This window comes from Herpailurus yagouaroundi, unplaced genomic scaffold (genome assembly GCF_014898765.1).
Source record: "Herpailurus yagouaroundi ecotype Mexico unplaced genomic scaffold, PumYag 190, whole genome shotgun sequence".
NCBI lineage: Eukaryota > Metazoa > Chordata > Mammalia > Carnivora > Felidae > Herpailurus > Herpailurus yagouaroundi.
This window is the reverse complement of record NW_024412421.1, coordinates 19,813,002-19,825,992: the sequence shown is the minus strand read 5'-3', so window position 1 is coordinate 19,825,992 and position 12,991 is coordinate 19,813,002. Positions and strand designations below refer to the sequence as shown.

The 12,991-nt window shown below is 38.1% G+C and overlaps 1 protein-coding gene across 5 annotated transcripts in view; it reads right to left on the bottom strand.

Annotated features, from left to right (window-relative positions):
- The window catches only part of NFATC3 (nuclear factor of activated T cells 3), a 142,797-nt gene that overhangs the window by 39,839 nt on the left and 89,967 nt on the right, over window positions 1–12,991 (bottom strand). For 3 of the 5 annotated variants that reach the window (XM_040442863.1, XM_040498432.1, XM_040498433.1), the window contains 3 exons: window positions 11,381–11,521; window positions 4,301–4,356; window positions 3,166–3,292 (listed from right to left, as the gene is read on the bottom strand). The exons of 1 other annotated variant lie outside the window; for it this stretch is intronic. In XM_040442863.1, the coding sequence (XP_040298797.1) occupies window positions 3,166–3,292; window positions 4,301–4,356; window positions 11,381–11,521 (324 nt within the window). The remainder of the gene's footprint in view (window positions 1–3,165; window positions 3,293–4,300; window positions 4,357–11,380; window positions 11,522–12,991) is intronic. One more of the 5 variants, XM_040498434.1, reaches the window with a different exon arrangement.

Sequence of the window (12,991 nt, the reverse complement as noted above, 5' to 3'; positions counted from 1 at the left end):
ATAAATTTATTAATATCAACATTAAAGGTACCCTGTGATCATGCCCAGAGTCCAATTATATTTCTGTGGTAACTTACTCCCCCCTTTCTTTACAACAACTATTTCAAACTTGTCCATATTCTTCAAACTGCCAAAACACCCACAGTTCCCTCTACTCACAAAAGACGGCATGTTATTCTTTAAAGAAAAAAAAGTCAATGCTATTACATGGAAACTCCCTAAACTCTCCACTATTAAATTTACAAACCTAATATATATACATCTTTTTCATCTTTACCTTCCCTCCTTTCCTTCTCCCAACTAAGGCCCATTCCAACTTTTATATTTGAAATTATATTCCTTCCCACCTTTCTCAGAAACCTGATATGCTTTATTATCATTAATGTTGTCTCTTCTGTATATTCAAAACACTCTAGTTATCTGAAGCATATTTTTAACCTTCTTGGGTCTCTGCCATACAAATCTCACTCTCCATAGTAATCTGAGGAAAGACTAAACTGGTCATTGACACCTTATAAGAAAACAGTAGAAATATGAGAGAAATGATTTTAATTTTTAATTTTTTAATGTTTCTTTATTTTTGAGAGAGAGAGAGACAGAGAGACAGAGTGAGCAGAGGAGGGGCAGAGAGAGAGGGAGACACAGAATTTGAAGCAGGCTCCAGGCTCCATGCTGTCAGTAAAGAGCCCAAAACGGGGTTCAAACTCACAAACTGTGAGATCATGACCTGAGCCGAAGTCAGATACTCAACCGACTGAGCCACCCAGGCACCCCTATTTTATTTGTTTTTTGAAGTTTGTTTGTTTGTTTATTTATTTAAAGAGAGAAGCAGAGCAGGAAGGAGAGAGAATCCCAAGCAGACTCCTCACTGTCAGTACAGAGCCCGATGTGGGGCTTGAACTCATAAACTATGAGATCGTGGCCTGAGCAAAGTCAAGCAGGCACTCAACTGAGCCACCCAGGCGCCCCTATTTTTAACTTTTTTTTAAATTGAAAATATTTGACATATAACATTGTGTAAAATTTAAGGTATACAAAATGTTAATTTGATACATTCATATATTGTAGAGAAAATGATTTTATTGTAAAGTAGGCTCCACACCCAATGTGGGGCTCAAACTCACGACCCTGAGATCAAGAATTGCATGCCCTACCAACTGAGCCAGCCAGGTGCCCCGAAAAAAAATTTTTAATACATATTTGATCATGTCACCTCTCCGTTAAAGCTCATTTCTTACAACTCTTTTATTTAAAAAAATTTTTTTTCTTAAACCTTTATTTTTGAGAGAGAGACAGAGTGTGAGCAGGGGAGGAGCAGAGAGAGAGGGAGACACAGAATCTGAAGCAGGCTCCAGGCCCTGAACTGTCAGCACAGAGCCTGATGCGGGGCTCGAACCCACGAATCATGAGATTATGACCTGAGCTGAAGTCGGATGCTCAACAGACTGAGCCACCCAGGCGCCCCATTTTAGAACTCTTAATACTCCATTATCCAACCAACCACATGACCTTCGTATATGTTGCTACCTTTAATTGGAATGTTTTCCCCCTATAGCCAGATTGCCTGGATTCAAATCTCACCTCTGCCACTTACTAGCTGAGTGACCTTGGTTCACGTATTTGCAAAATGGAGAGGGCAATATTACTTATCTGAGATGTACTCTAGCTTAACAGTTAGGAGCCCAGACTCTGGAACCAGATTGCCTGTGCTTGACATGTGGTTCTAAGACTGTGAGACTCTGGGCATATTACTTAGCCACTCAATTTCTTCTTCTGTAAAATAAGATAATAACCTACTATAAAGGTCTATTATGTGGATTAAAAGAATAAATACACAAAGGGCTTAGACAGTATTATTTTTACATACATTGTATATACCATATATAGAGCATGTATACACACACACATACATACATACATACATACATACATACATACATACATACATACATCCTGGTTTTCTCAAGCAGTTAACCCAAGCAAGGGTCCCTCTGTTATTTTTACCTATAGTATTGTATCCCTTTTAATCAGAGTCCTTATTTCAGTTTCTAATTATACATTTGTTGGTAATTAATTTATTGATTCACTAGATTATAAGTTCCATGAAAGAAGGAACTGAGAGAGGTTTTGTCCACTTAGGAGGCACCCTCAAATACTTACTGAATTAATATTGAAATGACTAACCAAAATCTTTCAAAAGGGTTGTATTCTATTTGAAAATGAACAGAAATATTTTATTACCAATAATGTATTAACATGATCAAGTAATATTAATTTTCAGATCTGGGAATATAAATGGCCGTTAGAGGCTTAAAGTGGAATACAGCCAGGCTTTAAAGAATAGGAATGACAAATAAGTGATCATTAATAACTAGTACCTTCTCAAATTTAAGTGTTTCTGTTTTTCATTTACTATAAACCATTTAAAAGTTTTTGCAACGGGGGTGTGTGGGTGGCCAGTCAGTTGAGCATGTGACTTCAACTCAGGTCATGATCTCATGTTTCATGAGTTCAAGCCCTGCATTGACACAGCACCTAGGACAGAGAAGGCCTCTAGAAATATCTGTTCTCTAACTATGTAAACATCAGCATGAATTACTGCATATAATATTTATGTTTTACTACCAAGAGCTGGAAAGTTACAGCATTTGAATTGCTGCAGAAAGAGGTATGGCAGCCTCCTTTGTTAGGGCACATCTATAAAACCAGAAACTCTGGAATCGACTTTATATAACCCACAGACCACAGTATACTACAGTTGCTACTTGCCAAATGAAAATCTAATGAGAGATTTTTCATCTGACTGGAAATGCTTGAGATGAACACACTGCCTTCTTGCAGTGTGCTAAGGGCACAAAGGAGTTTCACACATATTCACAAACACCTGCCCTTACTGTAGTGCTGGGGATTTCTGGTAGCTCCAGATAAACAGACTTAAAATCAAAATTCAACCTTCTAATCTCCTTATAATAAATAACTACAAAATAACAGCTAATATCACATCTAATATTTAAAGTCTACACAAACTTTACAGACGAGGCATATGTTAGGATTTTTATTGATTATAAGTACTCTATTGTAAACATTCTAATACAGGTTTCATTGAATAACTTTTTATTCATTATGAAAGCAAGCTCTGTGGTAAACCATCACAACTCCCCATACCTGGTGTATAAGTAAAACGTTGAGACTGGCTTTTTTTCCTCTTGCCATTGCAAAGATAAAAGTGCACCTGCACTGCAGCTGTAACTGCTGGGTTATGATATGGAGGAACTTCAAGGACAATGTGAGCCTAAGGAGCATGGAAAGTAGTAAGATTGTGTTACATTCAGAACTAAAAATGAAATGCACCTGCTAAACTCAGCACAACTCATGAGGCTTAACTACCCAGTGTCTCCCATCATAGATCATTATGCACATCAATTGGTCATGTAAGTCATCTGGAGATTTACTCTATGAAACTCTAGTCTCAACAGAGATAAACTCTTGAAAGTAAACCATTAAAGGAGAAATTGCCTTTTAGTCATCCAATTGGGTTTCTAGTTGGAGCAGAAATAAAAACAGTCATTATGTACCATGTAGTGAGATATTCTGCACTACTGAATATTACACGTTACTATGTATCTTAACTGGAAGTCTGTCCTGGTTTTCAATCAGGTTTAATATTTCCTCAGTTGTGTTATAATTTAGATTTCTTACCTTAAACTTGATATTCAGAATGTTCTAAACTAGCAATATAAAAAATTCATTTCCATATAAAAAATAATTTTACATAAGCAGAGTGAAACTGCAATCCTTAATCTAATTTCTCCAGGTCTCTGGAGAGCACTGTGGAAAGTGTTATTCTCTAACCCACAAAAAATTCTGTCTCCATTCCAATCAGGATGAAGGGACCACAGTGTTGAATCCTGGAAGGCTTAATGCTGAAAAGTTGCAAAAATTGCGCTAAATACACAAACTCCTTAGGGCTTGTTCTCTCCCTATTTTTTCCCATTCTATGTGGGCTTCACTGAATTTGATTTTTTCACTGAATTCAGAGAAATAAACTAATGATAACAGTAGTAAGAACCTTTTAATTTCTCCTTTCCTATACACAAAAAAGGCAAAGACACCAATTGTTTACCTTTCCTAAACTTTAATTTTAGAATAAGGAGAGTACCTATTTCATGTCCAAACTTCTAAAAATTCTAATTTACTTTTCTATTACTCATTAGATAAAAGACTCCTCATCTATAATATAAAGTAGCATTATCCAATGTTCTAAGCTTCTTAAATGTTTCTGAAGAAATAAATTTCTTACCCCTTGACATTTTTCCCGGATTATTTTCCCTTCTACCTCCCACTGAGGTCGTCCATCTATTAAAAGAAACAATTTACAGTTAAAAGTAATTCAAGTCACAAAGTATATAAACAAAATCTAATGTATTTAGTATCACAAGCTTATTGGCAAAGGGAATCTTTTCCTCAATGACTTCCATTATGAAAATAAAATGTGTACCCATGAGAAAAAATGGGGAGAAAGACTTTGGGCTGCCTTAGTTAGCAGGCCTCACAGTTTATTTATGTTTGAAAATCCTCTGAGAGCACCTTCACCAAGTCGTAGCCAACTCCTGCTTGTATGCCTTAGGTAATGGGAAACTCACTCTCTCACCAAGTAACCCATTTGATCTTTGGACAATTGCTGTTCGAAAGCCCTACAGGACAGATGAAATCTGCCTCCTTCCAGTATCCCACCACTGGTTTAAGAACTACTCTTTGCAGCCCCCCAATCCAAAATATTTTGAGTGGTTTTCTGAGACAGTATTTAAGATGTTTAAAAACAGCTATGTCTGGGGGCCCCGGGTGGCTCAGTCAACTGAGCATCCAACTTTGGCTCAGGTCATGATCTCAGGGTTCATGAGTTCGAGCCCCACATCAGGCTTGCTGTTGTCAACACAGAGCCTGCTTACGATCCTCTGTTCCCTTCTCTCTCTACCCCCATTCACATGCGCACTCTCAAAAAAAAAAAAAAAAAAAAAAAAGCCCAGCTATGTTTACATGTGTCTCCTTCTACTGATTAACACCCCCAGTTCTGCATTTACATCTTACACAATATTTAGCCTTCCTGCCCACTCTTCTATGAACACCCCTCCAGTGTGAACATCTCTCTCCAAATGCATCAAGCCCAGAACTGAATAGCCCAGGTGGGAAATGACACAGCATGGTACAGAGTGACTAAGGCTCTTATTTCCACTTTATGTGAAGATGCTGAGTCTGTTAATAAAAGTTTTCTGGGGTAGGTGTGCCTGGGTGGCTCAGTCAGTTGAGCATGGACTTCAGTTCAGGTCATGATCTCGCAGTTCATGAGGTCGAGCCTTGCATCGGGCTCTCTGCTGTCAGCACAGAGCCCACTTTAGATCCTCTGTCCCCCTCTCTCTATGCCCCTCCCCACTTGCTCTCTCTCAAATATAAAAACATTAAAAAAAAAGTTTTGGGGTAGCTGCACCATGCTGCCTTACACTTAGTGTGTGGTCAGCAAGATTCCCTCAGTCTACTACACTTCCTACTGCCAAGTTCAAACTCCCACGCTGCACTTACCTGGTTTTCCCCCCAACCCTTCTTAGGTTAACTTCTCCCTACAAGACTTGGTTTGCCAGGATCTTTTTAAATACTGACAGTCTTTGAATATATTTGCTAGGCTTTCCAGATTTGTGTCACCTAAAGATCTGGCCAGCACATTTTCTGTCTCTTCATCCCAAGTGAATTGTCACCTGGGGAGAACCCCAACTGCTACTATAGCTCTTACTCCAGTCTGATGTTCAGTACTCTAAAGCATTCTTTTTAAGTCATGAGCATCTGCCCATTGACTAAACCCATATAAGTATCTTCACAGCTTGCAGGACTTCTTCATCTGGTCTGTGAAAACATCAGAAAAGACTCAATCCAATGCCTTCTAAATTGTGACTCTCATTTTTCAGTCCAATAAATAGATAATAGCTAACCCTGTGTATAACAGACACTAGAGACAAATGCTAGGTCTACAAAGAAATACAGCTTAGTTCAACAATCGTTTGTTGGGTCCTGACATGCCAGGCACTTTGGGTTACTGAGATAGTGAAGATAAGATACTCTTACCTTCAGTCTATAAAAGGCAAATAAAAACAGTTCATCATAATAAATCGTGGTGGTTTCAATGACTAATAAAGGTGTACTCTAGATATGCCAAGAAGACAGAGTTCAGGGTCCTTACCCTACTCTTGGCATAAGGATAAGAGACAAGGAAGGCTTCCTGAGTTCTTGAACTGAGGCTGAAAAAGAGGGTAGAACTCAAGTGATATGGGTGGAAGGTTGGTCTAGGCCTAAGAGCACAAGCAAAGCCAAGACGGCAAGAAACTACACGACAGAGGAAACCATAAGCAGCTGTGTTGATGGAGTAAAAAGTATGAGGTAGGGAAAAATAAGAAATGAGGCTGAAAAGAAAGGCAACAGATTGTGACCTAAATGCCACATGAAGGGACCTAAAATATGAAGAGATTACTAAAGGTGCTTTCAGAATGGGAGTTACACAGTCACAAACTGCAATCTCATCTGAAACCAGTAATTGTATTAAGTCAAAAGTTCTTAAAGGTAAAGCTCTAGTTAAATGTATTCTATAATGAAACTGCATTATATACATACATATTTATTATATTCAGGCACAAACGAATTTTTTTTAATGTTTGTTTATTTGAGAGGGAGGGTAAGTGTAGAGAGAGGGGGACAGAGGATATGAAGCGGGCTCTGCACTGACAGCAGAGAACCCGATGTAAATCTCATGAGATTATGACCTGAGCTGATGTCAGACACTTAACCAAGTGAGCCACCCAGGCGTCCCTCAGTGGGTACTTTAAAGTGCGTGTTAGGGGGCTTCTAGCTGGCTCAGTTGGTAGAGCATGCGACTCTTAATCTCAGGTTTGTAAATTCAAGCCCCACATTGGGCATGGAGCCTATTTAAAACAAACAAAAAACAAAAACAAAAGAATAAAACACATGTCAGAAGTTTGAAAGAAATAATGTAGTTATAGACAAAGATTTGACCAGCTGATGAAATTTCCTAGAATGAGGGAATATAATGAAAAGAAAGCTGAACCACAGAACCTTGGGAAACATCTATTTTTAAGGGCCAGAAAAATTGATTAAAAAAAAAACAAAACAAAACAGTGGAGACATTTAAAAATGCGCCAAAACCAGGTGAGTACAATCACACAAAGGTCAAGAAAGAAAAGAATGTCAAGGAGGAGGGTGGGTAGCTGAGTGTCAAATTTTTAGGTTATGATTTCAATATAATGGAAGTCAAAAGAGTACATAGCAGGTAAGGAAATGGCAGATGGTAGTTGACAGATTACTTGAGAGGCTGGATGATAAATGAAAACAAAATAAAACAACAGCTTATGAGGCTGACAGAGTCAAGGGAAGGGAAATGGTTTAGTATGAAAAGATTTAAACTTACTTAAACTCCAAGAAAATGTATTCAGTGAAAAAAGAGGTAATAAAATCATAAGAGATAGGCAATGAAAGCAACGTATAGCCTTAAATCTGTAAGTTTCAAAAGGATAAAAAACAAATGAGATTACCATTTAAGAAAAAGAAACAGGGGCACCTGGGTGGCTCAGTCGGTTGGGTGTCCGACTTCAGCTCAGGTCATGGTCTCACAGTCTGTGAGTTCAAGCCGTGCGTCAGGCTCTGTGCTGACAGCTCAGAGCCTGGAGCCTGCTTCTGATTCTGTGTCTCCCTCTTTCTCTGCCCCTCCCCTGCTCTGTCTCTCTCTGTCTCAAAAATAAATAAAAACAAACAAACCAAAAAAAAAAAAAAAAGAAAAAGAAACATATTGGGGTGCCTGGGTGGCTCAGTCGGTTAAGCATCCAACTTCAGCTCAAGTCATGATCTCATAGATTGTGAGTTTGAGCCGGCGTGGGACTCTGTGCTGACAACTTGGAGCCTGGAGCCTGGAGCCTGGAGCCTGCTTCAGATTCTGGGTCTCCCTCTCTCTGCCCCTCCCCCAGCTCATGCTCTCTCTCCCAAAAATAAATACATGAAAAGAAAAGAAAAGAAAAGAAAAGAAAAGAAAAGAAAAGAAAAGTGAAAAGAAAAAAAATACAGACACTTGGAAACAGAAAACAAATACACAACTTAAAGGACCAATAAAGCCAAAGAACTATGGAAACACTGACTAAAAAACCAGAGATGGCACAAATAAATAATAGCAGGAATAAATTTTTTTTTTTAATTTTTTTTTTCCAACATGTATTTATTTTGGGGACAGAGAGAGACAGAGCATGAACGGGGGAGGGGCAGAGAGAGAGGGAGACACAGAATCGGAAACAGGCTCCAGGCTCTGAGCCATCAGCCCAGAGCCTGACGCGGGGCTCGAACTCCCGGACCGCGAGATCGTGACCTGGCTGAAGTCAGACGCTTAACTGACTGCGCCACCCAGGCGCCCCTGGAATAAATTTTTTAAAAGGGATATAATTCCAGGGGTGCCTGGTGGTTCAGCCAGTTGAGCACCCAACAGTTGATTTCAGCTCAGGTCATGATCCTAGGGTCGTGATCAAGCCCCAGGTCAGGTTCCACGCTGACAGCAAGGAGACTGCTTGGGACTGTTTCTCTCTCTCTCCCTCTCTGCCTCTCCCCCTCTCTCCTGCCCGCATGTGCGCTTGCTCCCTCTATAAAAAGGGAGGGGACATAATTCAAATGCAGAAATAGAGTATTATAAGCGAATAAATGTCAACAAATTTGAGAACTTGGGTGAAATAAATAAAATCCTAGTGTGCAATAATAGGGAAAGTATATATTGATCTCTGCCTCTGGCTCCTGGTATAAAGCTCCTAAAATTCTTGTAATTTCCAAGTGGTAAGAAGAACACTAGGAGTACCTTTTGTTTTTATACTTGGTCTTTGACCCCAGTTATGACACACAGAAGTCCTAAATCCCTTGGAATTTCCTGTGATAAGACTATCTTTTGTTCTAAGGAGGTGATTCTTAGTAGGCTCCTGGATGGAGGCTGGTCACTAGAAAGACTTTCAGTTCTACCCCTATTCTCCAGAGAAGGAAGAGGGGCTGGAAATGGAATAGTCAATCAAACCTGTGTGAAGCCTCCATGAAAATTCCAAATGCAGTAGAGTTCAAGGAGCTTTTGGGTTGCTGAACACATGGAGGTGGCTGGAACAGGGGCAATGTCTATAGAGGACACAGACGCTTCACACCCCCTTCCCACATACCTTATTCCATGTATCTCTTTCATCTGGATGTTCATCTGTACCCTCTGATATCCTCTATTATGTAACAAACTGGTAATGGTACCTAAGTGTTTCCCTCAGTTCTGTGAGCCGCTCTACCAAATGATCAAAACCAAGAAGTGAGTCATGGGAGCCTCTGATTTGTAGCCAAGCCAGACAGAAGTGTGTACCTGGGCATCTACTACTTTTGATTGTCATTTCAAGTGGCGGGCAGTCTTAAGGGACTGAGCCCTTAACTTGTGGGGTCTGCACTAACTCCAATTAGTGTCAGAACTGACCTCATTCAGAACACCCAACCCAGCTCATATCAAAGAATCAGCTGATATATGGGAAACCCACACATCTGGTGTCAGAAGTGTTTTGAGTGTGGTAACACTGTGAGAGTAAAGGAGAAACACAGAGTGTGTTTTTCTATTTACCTGGAAAAATAAAAATCATGAAAATTAACTCAAGAAGAAATGGTCCCATACCTATGAAATGGCCCATACCTACTTAAATGGTCCCATACCTCTGAAAAGAATTATATCAGAAATTAATAGTACCACAAAGCCCCCAGCCCAGAAGGTTTCAGAGATGAGCTCAGCCACATGTTCAAAGGAAGGTGAAATTACAGGGCACACACTTGGTAAGTGGGAAAAAATGAGGCACTTTCCCAACTTGCTTTGACATCCAGAATACATAAAGAATACTATAAGGTAGTAAGAAAATGAAAACTGATTCAATGGGAAAAAGTGGACAAAAACATAAAGACATTACACAAAAAAGGAAACATGAATGACTAATAATCACCTCAATAAGATCAGGAAAATTCAAATCCAAAGTTCAAGATATATTTTACATCTACCAGATTAACAAAATTTAAAAATTATGACATTCTTACCTATGTCTACCAGGTGATAAGAACCAAAATGTTCATGGCCACACTATTGGCTATTGTTTGGTAGTGCCAAAAACTAGACACAGCCCAAAAGTCCAGTAGGAGAGCAGATAATAAATTGTAGCACGTTCATACAGTGAAGCTATATAGTAGTAAAAGTGAATCATCTTCTGTTACGTGGATCGATCTTAAAACATTAATGTTGACTTCCAAAAAAAAAGCAATTTTCAGAAGAATACATGAAATGTTATATACATAGCCCAAAACCAGAGAAAACGCATAAAACTATAAAGAAAAGCATGGATTGATTTAGGAGTGGGATCCATTTGGGAAGGGACAACAAAAGGCCTTTCAGAGATAAATGTCTTACTTCTTCAACTGGGTGTCAGGTGTGTGGGTATCTCTTATATTATTCTCATAAAAAGGTATTTCACAATTTTAAAAATGCTTAAAAAATGAGAAGGAATAACAGATGAAAAAATGTTTTAAATACGCTCAGAAAGGTTTTAAACACCCTGAAAGACATAGGATTCTTCTACACTTAAAAAATGAAGATATAATTTATATATTTATATATAAAATACATAAAATTCACCCTTTTAAATTATATAATCAGGAAGTTTTCAGTATATTCACAGAACTGTACAACCACCACCATTATCTAATTCTAGAAACCCTGTGCCCATCAGCAGTCACTCTCCACTGATCCCTCCCTCCAACCCCTGGCAACCACTAATCTACTTTGTCTCTATGGATTGCTGATTTTGGATGTTGTGTGCTGAATCCTTTCACTTAGCATGTTTTCAAGGTTCATTCATGTTGTGTTATGAATCAGTACTTTATTCTTTTTTATGGTTGAATAATATCCCATTGTATGGACATCCCTATTTTGTTTAGCCATATAACAATTGATGATTGTTTGGGTTGTTTCCAGTTTTTGGCTATTATGAATAATGTCGCTGTAAGTTTTCTGTGCAACACATCATCAATTCTCTTGAAAATATATATATATATATATATATATATATATATATATGAGTAGAAATACTGGGGATTCTTCTACTTTTGAGATACCCTTAATGAGAATTTAACATTTAAGAAATATACGGCTTATCAAAAAATCTGTGTAAATGATGTTTGTAGCTTTAGAAAAACTATTTTGTTTTTGTCCATGAAACATGGGAATAATTCATTTTACTCATTTTGCCCCTTATTTTGAAGCCAATCAACTCAAATCTTATGTTATTACCTTGTCCTTTCTCAAGAAAAATGATTTTGGATTCTGGAAGAAAATTAGATCCAGTCACAATCATTTCATGACCTCCATTTACAGAACAACTGTTGATACTATACTTCTCAATATGAGGAAGTTCTTGAGCAGACCGCTGAGCTGTTTGGTTTTTTTTTAGGAGTTGAGAAGAAACAAAATATTAGTTTACAATCTTTCATATGTAAATGACAAATTCAAGCTATACAATGAAAATAGAAGCAAACTCTGGGCTTTGAAAATTCAAGACAACGGTAACAAAATCCACTAAAATAACCACATTATTTAGAAAATAAGACTTATTAGATTTGTGATTTCTAAATAATTTTCTTACAACTGTAAAGAAACCAATGACGAAAAATTAATCAATGCTTGCAACTTCATATTGACTCCAAAACATTAATTTCACCCACTTTCCTCTTTTTAGCTTAAGTCTTCAATGTATTTCTTCCCTACAACTGTTAAAATTGATGAATTTAATATAACTATAAAAAGCAAATTAATCCAAACATAAGTAATTATACTGCATACAATTAAAAGACAAGTTTCTGAAAGATAAACACGAATTAGCTCTTTCATCAAGAAAATATCCAGGTCAGGGGTGCCTGAGTGGCTCAGTCAGTTAAGCATCCAACTTTTGATGTCAGCTCAGGTCATGATCTCACGGTCAGTTGTGGGATCGAGCTCTCTCCCTCTCTCTCTGCCCCAACCCCTCCCACATGTGAGTGCATGTGCTCTTTCTCTCTCAAAAATAAAAATCATGTTTTTTTAATCCTCTTAAATAAAAAAGAAAGAAAATATCTAGATCATCACCAAGACAACAAGATGCCATTCTGGACAATTTTCCAAATAACTAAATAACTGAAGCATACATGAAGTACACACTAAATTTTTAAAAATGGAAGTAAACGTTTCTACAGTGCACTGCACTTTTCCTTCTAGGGTATGTGAACATAATTTTTAATGCCTCAGAGCCACTCTTTAAATTATCAACTTTTATAAACAGTACCCTTGGTGCCACCTTTCTCTGATATTGCCTGATTCCAAGTTGTTATATTTTGTGGAGATCCTATTTCTGGATTCTCTTTATTTCTTTTTTTTAACTGCTTGAGCTTTAAGCTACACATTACAATTCTTTTGAGGGCTTAGGTCCTCTAGGGGTTTCTTGCAAATGCCTAGATAGTTAGGTTTTTCTCTGAATTAAAACAAAAAAAGTGTGGATTATGCTCTCTTCTTCACAGTTGGAAAATAGGTCTACTTTTCTACTTCCTGGGTGGAAAACTGGTAGCTCTGAGGGTCTGCTGTTTTGTTTGACTAGAACAACATTTTAAAGAAATTTAAACTTGAATGCCTTTAGGAAGCACACATTCTCAGTTCACTGTGGCTCTTGTTTCTCCCAACTATTTAAAACCAAGCCACAAAATGTATTTAAATTGGGATCAATGCTCTATTCAAAGAGAAACCTGGGTGGCTCCATCAGGTAAGTGTCCAACTCTTGGTTTCAACTCAGGTCATGATCTCATGGTTCGTGAGTTCAAGCCCAGCATCGGGCTCTGCAATGACAATGTGAAATCTGCTTGGGATTCCCTCTCT